Source organism: Puntigrus tetrazona, chromosome 20 (assembly GCF_018831695.1).
Source record: "Puntigrus tetrazona isolate hp1 chromosome 20, ASM1883169v1, whole genome shotgun sequence".
Classification (NCBI taxonomy): domain Eukaryota; kingdom Metazoa; phylum Chordata; class Actinopteri; order Cypriniformes; family Cyprinidae; genus Puntigrus; species Puntigrus tetrazona.
In genome coordinates, this window is record NC_056718.1 from 18,331,391 (window position 1) to 18,354,110 (window position 22,720).

At 35.9% G+C, this 22,720-nt stretch overlaps 3 protein-coding genes across 5 annotated transcripts; 2 read left to right on the forward strand and 1 right to left on the reverse strand.

Moving 5' to 3' along the window:
- The first annotated feature begins 1,119 nt into the window (after positions 1 to 1,119).
- mep1a.1 (meprin A, alpha (PABA peptide hydrolase), tandem duplicate 1) lies at positions 1,120 to 5,791 on the forward strand. The gene is made up of 14 exons (XM_043218834.1): positions 1,120 to 1,232; positions 1,484 to 1,508; positions 1,598 to 1,639; positions 1,800 to 1,840; positions 1,937 to 2,012; positions 2,102 to 2,219; positions 2,401 to 2,576; positions 2,658 to 2,879; positions 2,987 to 3,133; positions 3,214 to 3,429; positions 4,013 to 4,477; positions 4,572 to 4,745; positions 5,064 to 5,126; positions 5,646 to 5,791. Exons 1-13 carry the CDS (start codon positions 1,146 to 1,148, stop codon positions 5,111 to 5,113), a joined length of 1,839 nt encoding a protein of 612 aa, XP_043074769.1. The 5' UTR covers positions 1,120 to 1,145; the 3' UTR covers positions 5,114 to 5,126; positions 5,646 to 5,791.
- Positions 5,792 to 6,549: 758 nt separating this feature from the next.
- On the forward strand, positions 6,550 to 12,358 carry mep1a.2 (meprin A, alpha (PABA peptide hydrolase), tandem duplicate 2). Its single transcript, XM_043220581.1, has 14 exons — positions 6,550 to 6,672; positions 6,768 to 6,792; positions 6,878 to 6,931; positions 7,064 to 7,104; positions 7,220 to 7,295; positions 7,370 to 7,487; positions 7,578 to 7,753; positions 7,899 to 8,120; positions 8,242 to 8,388; positions 8,639 to 8,854; positions 9,338 to 9,784; positions 10,773 to 10,940; positions 11,076 to 11,262; positions 11,382 to 12,358. Exons 1-14 carry the CDS (start codon positions 6,622 to 6,624, stop codon positions 11,530 to 11,532), a joined length of 2,079 nt encoding a protein of 692 aa, XP_043076516.1. The 5' UTR covers positions 6,550 to 6,621; the 3' UTR covers positions 11,533 to 12,358.
- Positions 12,073 to 18,732, reverse strand: adgrf3b (adhesion G protein-coupled receptor F3b). Of its 3 annotated transcripts, XR_006247304.1 has the most exons (19): positions 18,590 to 18,732; positions 18,157 to 18,217; positions 17,863 to 17,878; positions 17,608 to 17,748; positions 17,289 to 17,444; positions 17,141 to 17,190; positions 16,401 to 16,459; positions 16,140 to 16,276; positions 15,817 to 16,035; positions 15,504 to 15,734; positions 14,983 to 15,129; positions 14,662 to 14,861; positions 14,385 to 14,564; positions 12,989 to 14,305; positions 12,855 to 12,896; positions 12,722 to 12,754; positions 12,580 to 12,643; positions 12,355 to 12,391; positions 12,082 to 12,214 (listed from the first exon to the last, which is right to left on the reverse strand). XR_006247304.1 is itself a non-coding variant. In XM_043220580.1 (18 exons), the coding sequence occupies exons 1-17, from the start codon at positions 18,601 to 18,603 to the stop codon at positions 12,602 to 12,604; spliced, it is 3,042 nt and encodes a 1,013-aa protein (XP_043076515.1). In that variant the 5' UTR covers positions 18,604 to 18,732; the 3' UTR covers positions 12,073 to 12,214; positions 12,580 to 12,601. The 3 variants fall into 3 exon arrangements, 2 of the variants coding, with proteins under 2 accessions (XP_043076515.1, XP_043076514.1); XM_043220580.1 differs by lacking the exon at positions 12,355 to 12,391 and having other exon boundaries at positions 12,073 to 12,214; positions 17,863 to 17,875; XM_043220579.1 differs by lacking the exon at positions 12,355 to 12,391 and having other exon boundaries at positions 12,073 to 12,214; positions 18,590 to 18,731.
- Positions 18,733 to 22,720: the final 3,988 nt, after the last annotated feature.

The following is a 22,720-nucleotide window of genomic DNA, read 5'->3' on the forward strand; positions in this document are numbered from 1 at the left end:
AAATTTAGTACTAAAGCAGAGTATTCCAAATTATTATGTCTCAAGTATGAAGTAGTGAATATCAGCTATAAGCAGAAGAGTAAAAAGTAAAAGAGTCAGAGTTATTATATATGTAGGAAACCTCCTAAATTGGTGTTTATGTCTAATAAGACAAAGTCAGATAGACTTATCCATTGTATTACTCAGTCAGTGTGTGATATGTTGTTCTAAGGATTGTAATGTAGCTAGTTATTTGACCAGTCAAATGTGGTGGTTAAAAATAGACATGGTTTTCGTATCAACAAATACAGCAAACAACAGTTTCAAATATATATTTAAATTCCAATTTCTGAAAAGGAACATCTAGTATGTGCTGTCAATGACGAATATGAAAATATAGACAGAAATAAATAATATGTGAAGATTAAAATAAGAAGCATACTTAAGTCGTTATAAATCATTGATATGAAAAGGAAAAATATATAACAACACTGATTATTTGGATATACCAAAAGAGAGAATTTTCATGAACAATTTTATGACTATGAATTCAATTAGCCCACTATAAGAAGTGTAGGCTATGAAAACATCTCTTTTAATGAAATAAATAATTCACAGAATTTAATACTTTTTTCATGTAGTGTATGTCTATGTACTGCATGTAGTTTGAAAGGGTAATAATAGCCTAATAATAAAGGACTTATATATAAAGGATATGTATAAAGTAGCTGTGAAAGACTTGTTTTGTTAATGATTCAGTTGAGTCAATCAGGGCAAGTGAACAAATCTGAATAAATCTCAAATCTTTTAACTGAACTTGAACAAAACTGAGTTGCTTTTGATGGGTCAAAAGACATACAGCTCCATTTATGAAACTATAGGCCTGTGCACCATGTTATTGAATGCAATTAAATACGCCCATTTTGCTTTTAACAATGCTTCTCAACGTTTTGCTGCAATTTTTTTGCTGCAAAAAGTTGTTACTTAACATACTGGGCTGCATTGAGTTGCATAAGCAATGTGAAGCGCACATCATATACTAACAATGCATTGTGGGAGGCACATGCTCCTTGGATTATAACAAGACCGTCAGTAGCGAGACACTTCAAAGCATTCCTCCGATAAACATGGTCAAAGGTTAAAGTTCTCTTTATGCTATTTAAGCGATGGCAATTTCTTATACCGCACATATTGACAGGATGCTCTTACTGAGGCTACTCATCTTTACAGTGCTGGCTGCAGCACTTCATGCTGTGAGTAAATGATTTGCTGTATTTATAATTTAGTCTTGATAATATGATACTTACACAGGCTTTGGTGCATACTGAATGATATCTCTAAATGAATTTAACCTTATTTTGAAAAGAAATACTTTCTCGTTTACTCTCCTCGTATTATCAGTGCACCTTTTTCCTGTTTCACACAGTAGAGCTGCTTTGATACAGTCTGTATTGTATAAAGCACTATATAAAACTGACTTGACTATTTCTTCCATGACTTTCAGATTCCCGTTTCAACCCGCATTCATGGTAAGATTTATTATTTTAATAAATAACTGCAAATAATACATTTTTATTCAATTATTCTAATTAGTTAGATAACACGGTTTCTTTTACAGAGGTTGAAGATGAACCCAATGTCAACCCTTTCATCAATCTTGGTAATTGAAGGCAAAATTTTATGTTTCACATTAGAAAAGGCAACAAAGTTCATTTCAATGCTACTGAATATTTAATGAAATACTTAGAGTTTGGATTAATGTACAAAATATCAAGCAATTTCATCATGTCACTAAATGTGAACTTTTATTTGTTTATTAGGAGCAAAAACCAAGCTGGTTGAGGGAGACATTGCCATACCTGTTAGTATATATATTTATATGTATGCGCATATGCAAATCCTCTCAATAATATATATTTCAGTATCAGTTGAAATTAGAAATGTCCTCTATTTACAGCCTGGTCGTGTTGGTCTTATTGACACAGCATACAGATGGAAGTTCCCTATTCCATACATTCTGTCTGACAGCCTGGGTAGGTGCAGTCGCTTACTAAATCAAGTACATAGTTTGTACTTTTATTATGATGATTTTCTTCATGGACAAATTATTTTCTTTTTACAGACCTTAATGCAAAAGGTGCTGTTTATCAAGCGTTTGAAATGTACCGTCTAAAGTCCTGTGTCGATTTCAAACCCTACGAGGGCGAGAAGACTTTCATCAAATTTGAGAAGAGAGACGGGTATGTGTGAAGCCAAACACTGCAAAAACGTTTTTGCATGAGCGGTATATTTATGAGTTTTGCTAATCTGATCATAGCCTTCCAATAATGTTACTGCTTAGGGAATTCAGACATCAGAAAACACCTATCTTTCTCATCTTTTAAAACAAATCACACTAATATGTCATGCAATTGCCGGCAGGTGCTGGTCTTATGTTGGAGATCTACAGACTGGACAGGTGCTTTCTCTAGGGCCGGGTTGTGATCATAAGGCCGTGATTGAGCATGAATTGCTGCATGCCCTGGGCTTTTACCATACACAGTCTCGCCAGGACCGAGATGACTATGTGAAGATCTGGCTAGATCAGGTCACTGAAGGTTAGTGTAGTTTAATGGTCATTGCTTACTCTTACAGTTTTGCATGTGATTTTTATGTAACATATAATGTTTTGTTTTTAGGCATGGAGCATAACTTCAACAAATATGATGATGGTTTTGTCACAGATCTAAATACTCCGTATGACTACGAATCTGTCATGCATTATCGCCCATTCGCTTTCAACAAAGACCCCAGTATTCCTACCATCACCACCAACATCCCAGAGTTCTTCAACATCATAGGGCAATACCTGGACTTTAGTGAGATGGATATTGTCAGACTGAATCGAATGTACAACTGCTGTATGTTAATAATATATAATATAATATCATGTAACAATATGATTAAAATATAACTATGAATATATAAACAGTATTAATTTATTTGTCTATTTTCTTCCGTTCTTCAGCCTCTTCTCTTACCCTGCTGGACCAGTGTGTTTTTGAGAACATAAACATTTGTGGGATGATACAGAGTTTATCTGACGATGCTGATTGGGTCCATCTGAAAAGCTCTCCTGGTGCCGAAGATCATACACTCAGTGGACAATGCAGAGGTTACAAATCTCAGTCATCTAAAAATTGAGATTTTCCAAAGGGGATGCAATTAAAAACATTCATGCCTTGTGATTTGTAGATTTAGGATATACTATGCACTTCGACACCTCCACTGGAAATGCTGAGCAATCAGCTCTCATCGAGTCGCGCATCCTGTATCCTAAGAGGAAGACACAGTGCCTCCAGTTTTTCTACAAAATGACAGGAAGCGTAAAGGACAAGCTAGTCATTTGGGCCAAGATGGATGATGGAACAGGAACCGTGCGTAAATTAAAGAAACTCCACACAATCCTTGGTAATTATTTCCCTTTTTCTAGCCTACACTCTTAAAAATAAATGTTCTTTATTGCCATAAAGGATTCATGAAGAACGTTTAACATCCATAGAAACTTTATAATGAAAAGAGATTTTAAAAATGTTCTTTCCAATAATGAGTCTGAAATTGCAAACTGAATAGTTGGTAAGTTTAGTTTAAATACAGTAAATAGTAAGTGATTATTTTTACTGTTTTATGAATACTACAAGTTTTGACATACTCAGCTACAACTACTGTTTTTCACACTAGTATAAAAGTAGGCATATTCGGAGTAAGAAAACAGTGTTATTTTAAGAATTGGGGAACTAAAAATGGTGCTTCTTTGGCATCACTATAAAAACCATGTATTATTAAGAGTGTATACTGCAGGATAGCTTTAAGATAAGATACATGTGAGACTGTAAAATAATTGTAAATCAAAATTCAATGTCCACAGATTTATTTATAGTGTATCTATATAACAATCAAAATACATACTCAGTAATTTATGATCCCTTAAATAACCCTTGTAATTGTTCATCATAAAATGAATGTGGTAATAACAAAAGTTTGTCCTCCCTAGCCGATGAAGACAAAACATGGAAGATTGGTCATGTGCCTATGCAAATAGGAGCAAAGTTCCGCTATTCATTCCAGGGAGTAAGAGGAGACCCTGGTAACTCTGAAGGGGGCATATTCATTGATGACATCAGTCTGGCAGAGACGCACTGCCCTGCCGCTGTCTGGCGCATCCAGAACTTCTCCAGGATCTTGGAAACAGCAGACTACAACACCGTGCTAAACAGCCCTCGTTTCTACAGCCCGGAGGGTTACGGTTTTGGCGTTCAAGTACGACCAGTGTCTGGTTACTCTGATTACACGGGCAACTACACTGGTCTGTATTTTCATCTGGCCAGCGGTGACAATGACATCGTGATGCAGTGGCCTGCCGTGAACCGCCAGGCCACCATTGTGGTGATGGACCAGGATCCAGACATCAAGCTGAGGATGTCCTCTGCTCGTAGCCTCACCACTGACATGAGCACAGGTATGTTCTGATGGTTATGTATTGTCTTGTATTGTGATTAAAGCAAGAAACAGTACAGTACAAAAAACATTCTTTTTGTCTTGCTGTTCCCTAGTCAGTGGAGACAAACTAATATGGGACAATCCAAGAAATGATGGGACCTTTGACCCAAGTTGTGGGTGTTATCGAGGAGATTCAGTGGGGTGGAGAAGTTTCATAAAACACTATGACCTACGCAGACGGAATTACCTGAAAAACGATGACCTTATCATCTTTGTTGACTTCGAGGGTACGTTACATTGACTGGTTGCTGTGATTTTGCCAAGTAAGACATGATCCTGAATCAACATTAGAGTCCTAACCAAACCCTACCCAAAATGTATTCTTAAAATAAGTGGGAAATGATAGTGTAGAAGCACCTAACCCTGATCATAAGCCTAAAAATGATATTTCCAGAAATATTATCTCTGAAATCCAACTGGATTGGAATTTTGATTCAGGAAGGTCTTATACTTGGTGAAATCATGCTCTCCTGCATTGACTGATAAATTCTGTCATTAATGTTTTTAATTGTCTAACGGTTCGGTTTTTTTGTGTCTCTTTGAAGACTTAACAAGTCTGATAAACAGTGAAGTTCCAGTTGAGCAAAAGGTTTGAGGCCAAGAAGTCTGTAAGTGTGCTCAGTTATTAGTAAATATAGCTGTTTTATTCTTTAAACAGTTGTGACCTTGGACCACAAAACCAGCCACAAGTGTCAATTATTTTCAAAATTGTGATTTATGGATCATCTGAAAACGGAATAAATAATATTCCCATTGATGGTTGTTTTGTTACGGCATTGGTAATATTTGGCCAAAATACAATTATTAGATAAACATTTCCTTTAATGGCCTTTAAAGTTGTTTTTAGCAATGCATATTACCAATCAAAAATTAAGTTTTAATATATTTACAGTAGGAAATGTTCAAAATATCTTCATGGAAAATATCTTCTTTACTTATTATCATAATCATTTTTGGAAAAGAAAATAATTGTGACCTATACAATATATACCTGTGCAGCTTAAGACTGGTTCTGTGTTCCAGGGTTACAATTAAGTAACCTATTCATTTTTTCAAATAATTAATTAGGAAATATGACATTTATGAAATCGTATGAGAGTATTTACTTTTTTCTTCTTGTGAAACAGGTGGATTTGGAAAAGTCTGAAGAGAGAAAGCTGTGTGCATTGTGGACAACATTATTTAAAATGGAAGCCTGATTGTCAGAGATGCAAAACTGTGCTTGATATACTCATTCTATACATTCTCAATAAAGCCATTTTAATGCAGTGAACTGAATGTTTTTCTACATATTGCACTGACGTCTAACATTTTAATAGTCCTACATGCAGTCGAACGTTATGCATCTTTAATGCAAAAGGGGTCATGAACTGAAAAATTAAAATTCCCTTGATCTTTTGACATATAAGAGGTCATTGTACTATAAAAACATCCTATCTATAATGATAATATCTTAATCTTATCTGAAGACTCCCTGATATGATATGACTGCACTCACCGCTGTTTCAAGGCTGATCTCCATATACTAGCCAGCACTAAAGATAAAATCTATATTTGCACATCAAATATTAAAAAGTAAATTTAAACATAAGCCTTTCTACTTTGAAAAAAAAAACAACAACTCTCAAACACCAAATCAATTCTACTAATTTCATTTAAACACAAAAAGGGTTTAATTTACTGTGATTTACTTGTTTCATCTCATATTTTCATTTAACATGCCAAAAGTGTTTTTTATATAAAATTTCACAAAGTTTTATTACTGCTTAAATGTGGTCTAATTAAGTTTAAATTACATTTAGTGTTAAAATGTATGCTGTGAGTGACTCTCTTTAGTAAAAACGTAACCCTAACCATTCTGACCGATTTAACTGCTGATACTGTTGTCATAAACAAGGATACAGATAAATAAGATAAAAAAAGAGCGAGATAAAGAGTGAAGAAGAGCTGATGCATGCAGTATACAGACACTTCACTATACACATGACAGGCCACTAACAAGCACCACCCACGTGTGCCACTTCACTTGGTAATAGTCTCAGGGGTCCAGATCAAAGTTCTACTCTAACTCCTACTATTTTATTCTCATGTGCCGGAGTTAACATGGGCTCCGTGTGGAGGATCATTCCCTTCATAGTACTTCTCATGCTCAAGGTATTTCAAACTTCATTATTAGCATTACTTTAAATTAAAAATGCAGCCAAAAATTTCCATATATTAATTTAATCTATAATCAATATATCTTGCAGGCGCATGCCCTTCCAACTCAATATGGTAAAATATTTTGGACATTTTAATGATCATGTTCAATTTAAATGTTCTAGACTTTTACAGATATTAATGCTTTATTAAATGTTAGGTGAGGACGCAGATGCAGGTGAATTACGGGAGGACATTCTTGAAATCAATTTAGGTCTGTAAAAATGTGTTTGTATACCAAAATGATTTATATTAAATGCTTAATATAATATGCATTCAAATCGTTATTATATATTGTATTTGCCAGTTCAATAAGATAAAATATGACTTTCATTTATACATTCAGATTCCCAAAGAGACTTGTTTGAAGGAGATATTGCTGGAGATGTAAGTCTTTCCTTTTAAAACAAAAATCCATTGTTCAAATGTCTACTGGCTTTTGTTTTAATTTGATCGTATTTACATATTTTCATCATTCCTTGAATGAACACTTATCTGCCAGCTACGAAGAAATGCAATATTAGATGAAAAAGCAAGATGGCAGTTTCCCATTCCATACATCCTCACAGATAGTTTGGGTGAGAGTATTTCTATGCAAAATCAACAAAATAATTTCCAAGATGAAAAAATTAATTAAGCGTCACTTGTTTAGATCTCAACGCCAAAGGAGTGATCCTTCAAGCATTTGAAATGTATCGTCTTAAGTCATGTGTGGACTTCAAGCCCTATGAAGGGGAAAGCACCTACATTTCTTTCACAAAGCTGGATGGGTAAGCAAAATGTAGCCTGTCTAATAAATCAGGACAGTTGGAATGTCCCATTTTTATATTACAAGTTTCTTCGTTTTTTCATGGTGGCAGATGTTGGTCATTTGTTGGAGATTTAAAGACGGGGCAGAACGTCTCTATAGGGGACAGATGTGACACCAAGGCCATCGTGGAACATGAACTTCTCCATGCACTGGGTTTCTATCATGAGCAGTCTCGTTCAGACAGGGACGACTATGTCCAAATCTGGTGGGATCAGATAATTCCAGGTCATTTTCTATCTGTTATAATATCTTTTTTCATATTTTGAATGCTCATTACAGCTCATGCAAATTTGTGAATTGCATTGCAAAATTATTGTGCTGTACTGTATTGTAAAACACAGTAATGCCATTTTTCTAATGTCACCCACAGGAAAGGAACACAATTTCAATAAGTATGAGGATGATTTGATAACCGACTTAAACACGCCCTATGATTACGAGTCCATCATGCATTACAGGCCTCTGTCTTTCAACAAGGACCCTGATATTCCAACCATAACCACAACCATCCCTGCCTTCAATAATATAATAGGACAGCGCTTAGACTTCAGTGCTCTTGATCTGGAAAGACTGAATCGCATGTATGAATGTGGTAAGTTAGAAAGTGCAACAACTACCTCTTACAAGCATGGACATAAACATATTTTAATAAGCAAATAAACAATGCAAATGCCATATTTGCAGTATTGTCATATCACCTTGGTTTGTTTCAGCTGCATCCCTCACTCTTCTGGATCAATGCGCCTTTGAGCAGATCAACATCTGTGGAATGATTCAGTACGATGAGGATGATGCCGACTGGGTCCAGACTTTGAGCTCTGCAGATGAAAAGGATCACACACTTGGAGGACAATGTAGAGGTAAGCTGGAAACTATCAATTCTCATATTTTTGATGGAAAATACCTTACATGGTGTATAATATAACAGATGTTTGTAGCCTAATAATTTTCCGACAATATGAGGTTATATTTAAAAAATAAATTCTGCAAACTAGTAATCATTTCACCATTTATATTTAAATTTTAAACAAATTTCAATATATATTAAGTCCAAATGTTATAAAGCAGTTAAAAACATTTTTGCATAAACAATATGATTTGTTGTTATAGATGCAGGCTATTATATGAAGTTTGACACCGCTAACAAAACTGAGGGACACAGTGCTTTGTTGGAGTCACGGATTCTTTACCCCAAGAGGAACCAGCAGTGCCTTGAGTTCTTCTACAGGATGAGTGGAGACCCTGGTGACCAGCTCATCATTTGGGTCAGAAGAGATGATGGGTCTGGAAATATACGCAAAGTCAGCAAAGTTCACACAATCATAGGTCAGTTATAACGCAATATAATTATGCTCATTGTCTTCTACAGGTAGGTAGATCTTATGGATTTATGAGTTAACCTGTTTAGTTTTTTTTTTTATTTTGGTGCAAAACATAACTATTTTGTCACCCAACTCTTTATATGAAGCTGGATGTATATTCGCAGACAAACTACCATATAGGCCTAGGATCTACTACTTTATTGCATTCTCGGGGGAAAATATAAATTCTGTTATCACCACTCAACTCTAATCCGCTGAATGTGACTGCAAGTCATGAATGGAATTGCGATTATTGTAAAGCTGCATCGAGAAATTTGAGAGTTGACTACTGATTGCTGATAACTTAATGTTGTCAAAATATTTCTTCTGATATCACCAGCACATTATGGATACTATTAAGATTAAGATACATAAGATTATGACACATACAATCTTATATACTGTGCAAATAGTGAATACTGTGTGTGCATCTTCTTGTTTTCTTCAGGGGATGGGGATGAGTCATGGAAAATTGCACACGTCTCTCTAAATGTTGAGAAAAAGTTCAGGTACTTTTTCCAGGGTATCGTTAGCTCCAAAAAAACATCAAGAGGGATCTTTATAGATGACATTACTCTGACTGAAACAACGTGCCCAAATGCTGTCTGGAGGATCCAGAACTTCACCAACCTCCTTAATACTGTCCCACATGGTGTAAGAGTTCAGAGTCACCGTTTTTACAACTCTGAGGGGTACGCTTACGGAATTAATGTTTACCCAAATGGCAGGATAAACTCATCTGAAGAGTTTGTCGGGATCACGTTTCACCTCTTCTCTGGTGAGAATGATGCTGTATTAGAATGGCCTGCAGAGAATCGGCAAGTTACTATTGCGGTTATGGACCAGAATACAGATGCAACACTTCAAATGTCTAACAGCAGAAGCTTCACCACTGGTGCGTCGGGTGTCTGTCTGTCTATCCGTCCATCCATCCATTACATTTCACTTTGCAGCACTTACAGGATTAGCTCACTCTCAGAATAAAAAATGCTTGATAATTTACTCACTCTCATGCCATCTATGATATTAATGTCTTTCTTTATTCTGTCTAAAAGAAATTAAGTTTTTTAATGAAAATAATTTTTATCTCTATATATTGGACTCTTATATAGTGTACTAGGGACCAGTGGGTTGAAAATCCAATTTGATGTTTTAATGTTGCTTCAAATGGCCAAACTTCATTGGATTTTCCCCTACAATCATTGTGTTACATTTTTTGTTTCTTCGATTTAATCTTTGTGCTTTCATGCAGAACTTTTTACCAAGCCATACATGTTCCTGGATCTTTGTTGAAACTGTAACAACACTGTAATTAACCAAAGAGATTTGAACAACCAGTATAGTTTTTTGTGAAATTTAAGCTTACAGTCAGTGTTTGGTGCTTGTACAGTCTCATTCACCTATCATTTCTTCTGATTTTAGGGACAACTCATGGTTAAGGTTAGGTTTAGGTGTAGGATTATGGACAAGACTACATTTTTGGATTAAAATGTTGTTCAAGGGTCAACAAAATATGTTCACCTAGCATCACATCTAGTTTAACAAAATCAGGATTCACGTTCACAAATCACTGGGTCAGTACTTCTGCCTACATGCATGACCTTCCCAACAGGCAATGTATTGTGTGAAGTTGTGGACATGCATTGCAGGGATAGTTAGTCCTTCAATTCATTGGTCTCTGTTGAAGTCCAATATATGCAGGAAAATCCTCAAATGTTTTTCTTAAAAACCTTTAATTTCTTTTTGAATGAAAAAAGGATATGAACATCCTGGATGACACGGGGGCGAGTGAATTATCAGGAAATTTGTATTCTGGAAGTGAGCTAATCTTAGATGTAAGAATTCTGACTGATTTAATGGACACTATTGAATCACTCACCTAGATGCCGACTCTCGGTGGAATAAACCATCTACATTTGAAGAGTGGGACGAAAGTTGCTTTTGCTACAGAGGTCCAGAGTTTGGTTGGGGCACATTTATCTCACACGAGCAGCTCCGCAGAAGGGACTTCCTTAAGAATGACGACCTGATCATCACTGTTAATTTTGATGGTGAGAATCTTATCGAAAGTAGATGTCAGAAAATCTAAATATCTTGTGAATCTATTTACCCATCCCCATAATTAGCAATGTATGCAGCTAAAGCAATAAATATATTTGTTAACAGTTGTGTTCGTTTACAACCAGATTTGGCACATCTTTTAAAATCAGAAGTTCCAATCAAAGCTGACTTCTCAAGTCACCTTCAAACTGTAGAAGAAAGCCATTACAGACCAAAAGTCAGGCAACCACGGGCGATCAGTGACCCATGTCAACCAAACCCCTGCCGTAATGGAGGAGCATGTGTTGTACATCAGGGGAAAGCAACTTGCAGGTTAGTGCATCTAAATCCGATTATCATCTTTTTATTTTTTATTTCAAAATAAAACCATACTTTGGTGTTTCACTTGTGTTTCTGTGGCTTATATGTTAACAGTTATATGCTTTCTGCAGGTGTATTTCTGGACAGGCTGTTGTGTACGCAGGAGACACCTGCGAGAAACAGCACATTAATGGAGGAATTCTGGGAGTTCTGATTGGTGGAGCTGCAGGAACTATAGCTCTTACTGTCGCCATTGTTGCTGTGATCTACAGGCAAAACTAAAACTATTTCATCATATTTGACATCTGAATAACATCACTCTTTGATAAGCAAAGTATTTTATTAATGAATCATCTTACAATAAACATCTTTATTAACAATCGCATCTCTCTATTTTCCATATCCCTTTAAAAGAAACAAGGAAATATGTCTAACAAGAGAAACAAATAAATAAAAAATAAATATTTGTCAATCTCAAGAATAGTGCTTAAGGTGTGTTAAATTAACTTTGGTTCTTCAGATATTTTGTCAGAATGACTAAATAGTACATAGAGGTTGATGTCATAGTTCTTTATGTTTTGCAAAATAGAAGCACAGCTAAAACTAATCAGCTTACAAATAGGTAGGTGACCACTTTTTACATTGCATGTAGAGAGACAGTGTTAAATAAAAGACAACAACAATCAGGGTAGAAAACTACAGATAATTGCTACATATATACAGCAGCACTTATATTGTTCTTTTAAAAACACAAACATAAACATCTATTATATTTTTTGTGTCTGTTTCTCGCTGTTTGTTCCTAATTTTATGCAGTAAATAAAAAGGGATGACCACAGCCTATACTTTGTTCCAAATGTGTATTAAGTCTTTTAAAGTACAAGAAGTACTTTTAGTTCTTCACCAAACAGCGCTCCCTCTCCTGTTTTTGTTGCTGCTGTGGCTTCTCAGGCGGATCAATGTACTGCAATGCAAATCGGAAACAAAAAATGTATTAAAGAAATTTCTTAGGAAATTTTTATGGTCTTTTGTAGAGCTGCCTTTGAAATTGTTTAATGAACATTGACTCTGTTATGGAAATGAACTGAATAAACATTAACTGACCTGAGTTGAATAATGACTCTTGTCTTCTATAGAACTGCTTTAGAGTTAAAAGTGAACTTTTTATCATTGGGATCATTTTTGAACTAAACAGTGCTAAATAACACTGTCATCTTTTGCAGACCTGCACTGTATCAAGCACTATATAAATAAATGTGGTTTGACATGAATTTTCCCCTGACATAAACGCTCCTGATTGTAAATCAACCAAAATGTCCAAAAACGTACCTTGCGTGTTTGTGTGAATCAGTTATTTTGTGGTTGTTACTGTTCCTTGTTCTTTTCCTGATTTCTGATGGAGGAAAAAACAGTTTTTAGCTTTTTTTATTTATTTTGATATAAAACAATGTATGTGTTCCTCAAAACTTACCCCAAGAACTATTCTCAATATTTCATCCCGGACCTGAAGGAGAACAAACAAACAAACAAACAAACAAACAAAAATATGTCAGTGTCCTGAGGTACTTACTATACAAAAAAATGATGTCAATTTTAGTGCATACCCTTTTTTCTGCAAAACATCCTGTCAACAAGATGAAGAAGCCCTAGAAGTAGAAATGATACAGAGGAAAAAGGTATTAATGAGTAAATATACTATTCAAAATGTTATAATTTGCATGGAGAGACTGGTTAATACCTGCAAGGAGTTGACAATGGTGAATGCGTAATGCACCACATATGTAATAAACTGTGTAAAGTCATCCATCAGAAACACAAAAAGTCCCAGAACCCAAGTCCCACCAAAAACTGGTGTAAGAAAGATAACCACTTTGATGATGCTTTTCACAGCTTCTTTGTCTCCCTTTTTGTTGCTCTCAGCTCCAGACGGCTTTAAGACGTTTGCGATGACCACCCCCATGGAAAACAAGTTCACCAGAATGATGGTCCCGACTGGGAAGAGAAATGCGTGGATGGATCCCTGCAGAGCTGATTGATAGGTAAGCCAGCACGTTTTGGAGCTGTAGTACGGGATGTTGCTTGCTTGGTCGTAGTACACGTACGTAACAGCAACAGTCACTGTCGGACAAACGTAACCGATGGTGAATCCGAGGATCATGTACACCTTTTTCCCAATGTGGCTAAAGACGAAAATGAGCTGGTGGACCAACATGACGCTCAGACACAGCATCCAAAAAAACATGGCAAGGAAGAAGTAATGCTTCGCCACCACCAGAACAAGACACAAGGTTTCATTTAGGATTGATGGGAAGGAGGAAGCTAAGAAGCTGCAGTCTGCCAGAAGCAGACACAGAGAGATGTTGAGGAGAGCTGTGTGACGGAAGTGGGAGAGGTTGGATTTGACTACGGCGCTCCAGACCAAACACTCGATGATGATGTAGACGATGAGAGAGCATATGGAGACTCCCAGTCCCACGTACGTGAGCTGATCTAGAAAAGGCATGCTTACTGAATGCTTAGACATGAGCATGGAGAAGGAGGTGAGATGGTTGCATTCACAGGTGGCGACGTTCCCGGAGCCTTTAACGACCTCGCAGCCCTCATCTGACCATCTTTGCTCAGTGACGTTCCAGAACACGCAGGTCATCGTGACCTGGCTGTCGCCTTCATTTGGAAAAGCCAGTTTGATGTTCACCGACGGCTGAGTGTTGTTCTCAACAGTGCTGGATACCACTATGCTAGGAAACGTCGCATCCTCGTAGCCCAGTTTTGGCATGCGGTTGGCCAAGCTCTGCAATCCTACCGTTTTCACCATATCTGCTGTGGCATTCAGCTCAACGTCCACGTTGAAAACAGTTTTGTTGCAAGTGTTGCCGCTTCGGCAGATCTGAAGCTGAATGTTTGAGGAGTTGTAGCCCTCACTAGCATTTATTCGGATGCTTTTCACGAGGCCTTCTACGGATGACAGATATTGTGAAGCCAGTGTGCTGCTCTCTTCCTCATCTCCCACTTCCCAGGTTACGTTCAACATGCTGCTAGCTGAGTCGATGAAATCCTGTAGGAGAACAGATTTTTTCCTGTAACTGATAAATGCAAATGTGTCAAAGTGAAATTTGAACATGTGAAATGCTTACTGGAAGAAGGTTCTCGCCTAGTGCCATGTTTATTGATGCCTTGTTCATAGTTTCAAAAACAGAAACTGCAGTCTTGACGTCACCAAAAGTGTTGTCACCCTCTTCAGATGTGTTATTTTTCAAGCTCTGAAAGATAAACTGAGCACCTTCTTGTGTTGCTCCAAGTCCTTTTTCAAAATCCTGGAGAGAGATTAAGATGAGACATTTCAGATGCCATAGTTATGTCTTCAGGTTGTCAAGTCATTCGGTATCAGTCACCTGTTCTAGATTTGCATACCTTTGCTTGCAAAGCTACACTATTCAGGACTGCTTTGACACACAGAGAGAGTTCATCCCCCCATTTTCTCCCGTTGCATTTGCGTTTCATTGAGCCCTGTCTCCCTACTGCAGTGCAATCTATAACGGCTGTTTCATTATTCTTTGTTTTAGGCCATTTTCTATCTTCAACTTCGTCCTCTGCACAAAACAGGTCACTGGCTATAAAAACAAGCAAACAAATGAATCATCGAGACATTAGTTTTTTTACTGTACCAGTCACAAAGGGGTTTTGTACAATGGTATTCTTTTGCATTAGTAGAGCGTGATTTTCAGTACTTACGGTAAATAATTGGTACTCTTATTGTGCGATTTCGCAGCTGGTTCAAAGTGTTCTCTAAAGTGCAGCTGGCCTCAAGTGAACTTGGTTTGCCGTCTGCCATACAATCAACAGTGAATTCTGCTGTATATTTGATTATTCCATTGTTCTCTGCAAAAAACCAAAAAAGATAAAAATTGTAGGCATGAGAGCAATATTCAGGTAACATATTAATTTGGAATGTTCTCTAAATATCTATCTATCTATCTATCTATCTATCTATCTATCTATCTATCTATCTATCTATCTATCTATCTATCTATCTATCTATCAAAACCAGTGTATTTTTGATTTGTTTTGTTTGTACTGAAATGTCCTTCATTCATTTAAAACTGAAAATAAATCTACATTACAAAAATGTCAGTCATGTGTACATAAAAATAATATAATCCTTGTGTGACTTCCAGACTTGTTCTATAAAGATAATAAAACGTCAGCTTCATGTTCCATTGAATGAAAGATTTATGTGATAATTACAGCCTTACCTTCTTTAGCTGGTGCAATTTCAACAGTTCCGAGTTTTAGCGTGGCTTTGTAGGTTTCAGTGCTGTTTTCGATGGAACACAAGATGACAACTTTGGTGGATGGCGATGCGGAACAATCTGCAGTTTGTGGATTGCTTGTCACATTAATGACCTCCGGCAGAAGTGCAATTTGAATAGGTGCCATGGCCATGTGAGCTATGTTCCCAGTGACGAAAAGGCAGATGTATGTTCCTGGCAAATCAAGAAAATGAGCAAAATGTCAAAAGGTCTCAAAAGGACACAGTATCATAAACGGCATTTTGCTTCAACGCACCTGACCAGTATCCATTTGTCTTTAGAAGTGTGACTGTTGAGAGCTCTGTACAAGTATCTGACAACTGTATTTCACTTCCTGGTCCCAGAGTCAACGTTGCTTCACTCTCTCTGGACATCTGCCACACACACTTGCTCATAGCCTCTATACTGGTACAGTTCAGCTGTTGTTTTGAATTATAACATATTTTTCCTGTAGGTGCCTCCATATATACCATGCCTGCAAATGATAAAAAAAATACTGTGTTAGTAAAGAGATGGATAGGAATGGCTGTACAGATCAAACTAGTGACCAACAATATTGATGTGACTGCAGTGTTTTACCTAGTGACTTGAGACTGAGGCTGTAAATGGTTGGATTTGTCAACAGCGTAGAAATTATGCCTTGAACTTTGGGGGTGGCAAACACAGAGCTAAGAGAGACTGTGAAATTGTGAGCATAAGTATTTAACCCTGTGTAGCTGTGTGACACAAGAGAAGAAACATAAAGAGCTGGGTTACAATTTTTTTGTAGATTTTATCCAAATTAAATCCAAATAGCCAAATAAAAACGTAAGATGTAAGAAGAAGGTAAGAATATCTTACAGGGTGCCATCCAAAGTCAATGAGTTGAAGGCATTAAGCACATTAAAAGCACTCAGCAACTGAAACAAAAATATGTTAAGATGATAAGTAAAAGATGACTTATAGAATAACCTAAGAGAATGAATAACTGCTCTGTAATATATATATATATATATATATATATAGTTATATATATATATATATATATATATATATATAAATAAATGATTTTTTAGTTAATAATGCTCATCATTTTGTTTAGCTCATTTTTTCTGCTCATTTTCACGTCCTTCATATCTGACGATACAATATTTATTTAACAACAACCGAAGTTCACCAGAGTGCTGTACAGAATCTTTAAATTTGATGCACTCGATTCTCAAACTGAATTAAACACCAAACAACGCAGTTTGGCGCCACCTGCTGGTCAACAAGGTATAAATGCAACGAAAACTCAGCTCAGACGTATCTTTGAAACACATGTACAAATAATGACACGTAAAAATCGTATTGGGGTGGGGGGGTGGGAAATACTAACCAAGCCTCGTTTGCTGAAATTAATGAAAACAACTACAAATGTGGCAAATGGCTGTGCAATAAGCGTTAGGACGTATTGTCAGTGTTTATAGCAAAATGTGGGTTTAACTGGCTTTAATCACTGACTGTACATTATCCCTTAGTTAATACTATACTATGCATTTCTGCTGCTACTGCATTTCAGAACAAATAATCATTTACCAAATAAGCAGATGCACACCTACCATGCTTTGGACATTTGAGGAGCTCCCAGTGAGTACACCAATAAGTGAAACTACAAGGTGCACAGAAGAAAACAATCAAAAACGTTGTCCATAATTGCACACGTGATGTCTGACTTTTACTTCAATTTGAAACATTCTGATGACTTACCGTTCACTTTTGGCAAACACAGAGGTGTGTAGTATGAAATATTTGCCACACATTTGTCCACATTGCAGCATTTATTCACATTGTCACACACAAGATTGCTCCAAACATATTCCGGTCCACACCAGCATGTTGAATTTTGGCCGATTATCTCACACTCTATAATAACATACATAATCATAATGACTTAACAAATCATATTTATGCTTTATCACATTAACATTAAAACTAAACGTTTTATTATGCATATAGAATTGTGAAATAAGACAATTGAATCAACAAAGAGTAACCTATTACTCAAATCATGATAGGTTTAACATACCTGCTGCTATTTCAGCGTTTGTGATAGTTACTCCTGTTGTATCCAAAACAGTCCCTATAAGTCCAGGCAGATAGACTGCAACATTTAATGTTTTATTCCCCTCAATCATGACCTCTGCCCAATGGGTCACGTCTGTGGAAGCTGTAAACACATACAGCATACACATACAAAATTACAATGTTTTATTTGTGTGCGATATAATGGATTTAAAACTATATTTTGGAAAAAGGAATGTCTGGTCAAATAAAAACTCACCCACATATGAAGTCTGCTAAATAAAAGAAGAATTAAACAGTCAGTGCCTTTGTTTTTTAGTTATAAACAAATGATCTTGTCTAACAAAGACAATGGAAGTCTTACAGCATGTATTAGAAATAAATATTAATGTTTAAATGAATTTGAAGCTTATAGAAGATGACTAGTGTTAAACAAATTAATTCAAAAGCGTGATGATCAGTATGGAGTACAATATGTGGCAGTCATGCAATTACTATTCATGATTTTTTTTTTCTTCTTTTTTTATATAGTATATTGCTTTCATAAACTTACTTGGCTAAAAATGAAAAGTGCAGCAAAAAGCAGCATTCCTGCACCAGACAGTGTCTTGATCCTAAGGAGATCGCATCGAATTTTTAAAAATACAACCAAAAACGTAGACCTCTAAGTAAAACCTTTGACTGAAAGTTAAGTGAAATTATTGACAGAAAACTGAGCTATTTTTTCATAATATTATAAACCGGGGTAAGACTTATTAAACCTCATCAAACCACAAAACTACAAAAAAACTGCTAAATGAATTAATTGAAGATATCACATATTAAGAAACTAAATTATGTATATACTGTAAGATAAGATTATATATATATACTGAATTATGAAACTTTAAAGGTTTCTTAAATAAGAATCTCAATAATCTTAACTGATTATTAAACCTTTTTTCTTTTTTTTAACAAAAATGTAAACCAAAGATAAAAATACTGACCTTACAATCTTCATTTTAAAAGCGAGGATCAGCAAGTTTTAGGCAATGTTATCTGTCATAACAACATGTTCCCTGTGAACCAGTTTCCAGAGTGAAAGGTGGTGCTGAATGAGAATTAAGGAAAGTTGACGAATGCAGTGGGGCAGGCAAAAGCTAATTTACAAAGCTCTCTCTCGCATTTGCATTTTACATTCCCCAAGTCCATAGGCCACCTGGATAAGTTAACACACAATAGTCATGGCTTCAGACTTTCCATTGAGATTTGGCTAACAAATGTAGCTCAGGGCTGCATGCTTTGTCCAACTATGTTTGGTTAGATTGTCTTTTGTGGCTGATTTAGATAAATAATTTTCATGTTTAAACCTCGCTGTACATTTAGAAATAAGACTTTGAGATTTGAGAAGATCTGCTGTTGCTGAATGTTGAATACCAGGTGGCCTGCGTACTAATTTCATTCATTTCCGGCATCCGAACCGAATTATAGATAAAGCTAGACAAAATTCAAATGAACTTTCGGTTTATTGACAATAAACTCGAAGTGCCCATTTCATCCCAGTTGGAAGTCAAATTTTACTTCCGGTCTGACTGTATTTGCTCTCGGATCAAGGGAAAATATCATTATCATATTTAAACCGTACTATATCTTGTTTGATTTGTTGTTTTAAACGTCTATTGATGTGGTTATGTTTCCCCGTTACGATAACCACTACCGCATTCAGCTCATCTAACCCACATACGGCAATGGAAATATGTGGTAACATACAGGATGTCCACTGACCATGTTTTTTCAGCATAAGTTAGACTCACTTCACCTCATTATTTGGCTTTTGTGGAGAACATGAATATGGACAGCTGCATAATGTTATGGTAATGCTATGAAAAGACTATACACGTGAATAATGATCATAAACGCCACTGTTAAAGTGTTTTTATCACACACCGTACAAATTGAAATCTAACTACTGTATTATTTAAATCATACATTCCGAGTCCGAGTGCAACTACGCAGATTCAAAAGTATCATCAAAAAGTTACTGTATACATGATTACTGTTTACGCTATTGTAAACACGCATTTAGTAGAACATTCAGTGAAAGTAAAGGTTAAAAAAAAAAGATTTATTTTTTCAGGAACGCACTTGCAAATTAGTGTCTTGTTTTTTTTCAAACGTATTTGTTTGTTAAATAAGCATCCATGGAAATGCATCTGTTTTGCATGCTCATTCAAAATGACAAAACATGCCCATGAAGGTTAATAATTCCATTCAAGAGACTAAGTAAAACTTAAGACGGTATTTTGCTGTCATTTCCGATTATTCTATCCTATTCTATTAATAATATTCAAATGCGAGGTTGCGTTACATTCAAACGCGCAACATGAGATGAAGCTGAAGGAGAACGTTTTCTTTTCCTATTTATTCATTTGAATATGAATCATTTTCTGTTTTTGTTTTCAGCGTTTTGTGATATCCTAGTACGAAATGAGGGTTTAGTTGATATAAAATGTAACCCGCAAGATGATGAATTAACAAAACTGACGTTGTTATTCAATCAAGAAAATAGGAAATCTAAACTGAAAGAAACGTAGGTTCTTCCCAGTCAGGGGTGTCTTCTCTATGTCACCACAGAGCAAAAGGAAGGCCGCTCAATAAGCAACAAATAACAAGATTAACCCTTTTCGCTCTTCAGCCGGTTGTCTCTGGGCCCTTTTTAGCTGGACTGATCTAAGCCATGCAAAATTTCAGCATCTTGTCCTAGGGATAGCTGTAGGCCATCATTGGCTATAACGCTGTGGGTGGTTCCACGTCTGGAGGGTGAGCAGGTGGAAGTGCTCATGATTAATGACCTTTCCTAACCAGGGCCTGCTCCTTCGCTCTCAGGATCCTTCTTCCCACAAAAGTGTTTACTAAACCTTTTCATGAATTGTACCAGAGAACCAAACCGTAGCATCGCAACCAACATCCGTAACAGTATATTCATGAACTGACGTCAAACTCATTGATAATCATCCTTCAAAAGTGCTCTGACAAAACTGAAAGGCACACAGCAGACATGCAAAATTTGGACTGTGTGGTCATTCAAATTTAAAATAAAATCAGCCGTGGATTAGGTGTTCCTGTAAAGGCAGTGCATACTACCAAGTTAAAAGTTCATAGAACCAATAATATATAAAAAAAACACCAATAGTACTTAATAGCAATTAATATTAGCAATAAACATTTATTCAAATTCTTTAGTTCAAATAATTATATAATAATACTGCAAGAGACTTGCACATTTTGTTCTGCAACAAAGTTTTAATAATAAAAATTGTCTATACTCCCAGGTCTATTATACTATTTTAGGAGAGACTAAAATAAGTTGTATAAGCCCAAATCTCACTAGACATTATCACACATACTAAAAAGAATTAAACTAAAATTATCTAAAGTTATTTAAAAATGTTTTTAAACATGCCCAGTTGTAATTTGCTTTGGATAAAAGCGTATGCGAAAAAACAAAATGTAAATGTAATTTATTCAACCATTATGGTCTATAGAATTCTGTAGCTACAAAAATGAATAAAGTAACAGAGAGTAAGTTATAAGAAAGGGATTAACTCATGAAAACACATGAACACCTGGAATATATGCATACAGATATTAATAATGAACACAGTAGGAGGAGCCTGGTTTGAAGGTATGTGTCGTCGTGGGCGACAGATCAAATAAATCACAAAACTGTAATTACTGGAATGGGAGTGGCGGGGAGGAGGGACAAAATAGATCACAGCTGTGTTCACCGGCGGGGATGGACCTACCTGGTCTCGTGGCATAAACGTGCCTTGGCACACTTTTTAGCGAGACACTAAATGCTTATTAAAAAGTACATATCACTGCAGTTTTCAAAAGAAATGAACACTAGAGGCAGTAAAACTCTGACACCTTCTATTCTTTTTCACACTAATTTTGCGCATTTTCGCCGATTGAGAATATCACATTATGACTTCAAAACGATATTAATATGCTGGGTTATTTGAAAACTGATGCCTTTGAATGTTAGTATCACACATATCCAGCTTCATATCTATGGGTTTTCATATATGGTAGTTTGTTTGGTAGCTCACGGAGTACAGAGATGTACTTGAGAGGTTTGAACTCGGGTTCAACAAAACAGTTCAAATCCATGTAAAAGGATGTTCAAATGGCACGGTTGGATCGACAAATATGTTTTTATATTAGTTTATATTTTAGGATAGGGTTGGATTTGGTGTGGGGCATATTTCCAACATTAACTTATATCAACAATCCACGGATAGCTGAATTGTGAACTGCTGCAATACATACCCATATCAGCGTAATAACGTTGGGTTTACTGTGTTTTGGTATCACACTGTGGACATTTCTCTCTGAATCTGTGCATACGTAAAAACAGTGTTGCACAAAAAGTGCACAGAGGTACATATTTTTATAAAACCAGTGGGATGGAGTGGCTGCAGAACCTAGAGGGGTGTTAGGTTTTCTGCAATAATGTTACCAACCAGTCAATTTTTTACTAATGCTGTTTTTATTATGAATCATAACTACTATATATTAAATCATGTTATTATTTAAACAATAATAATATTAATAATAATATTATGACTCCACTAGAACCCAATTTTCATCCCACAATTTTAAAAAGCAGGTTATCATCTGTCTGAGTGTTTTTTGGTTTCTTGTTTTTGTTTATATCTATATATTAACTATGTAATAGAGCTTTACCTGCATGAGAATTTGAGCATAACACAGTCATCTGAAATCACTCAAGCACAAAAGTTTAATATGATGCACTTTCCTTACTCAGTAGCATTGCTCTTTCTGCTGTATGAAATTATACTACAATATTATTACTTTTATAAATTGTATAGATGTCAGTTTAATACTTAATACAGTTAGAATCAACTTTTTCACTAAATTAAATACAGAAAGTGAATGGATAGTAATAATACTTTCTATTACAACTCAAACTATGGATTTAACTTATATCTGTACCTGTTGAAACTACCCTATCCATACATCCTCCGATTTCGTTTTTTCTGTTTGTTTTGCGTGTATCTCAACCTATGCATAAGTCACTTTGTGAAGATGTGTTACTGTCAAATCTATGTATT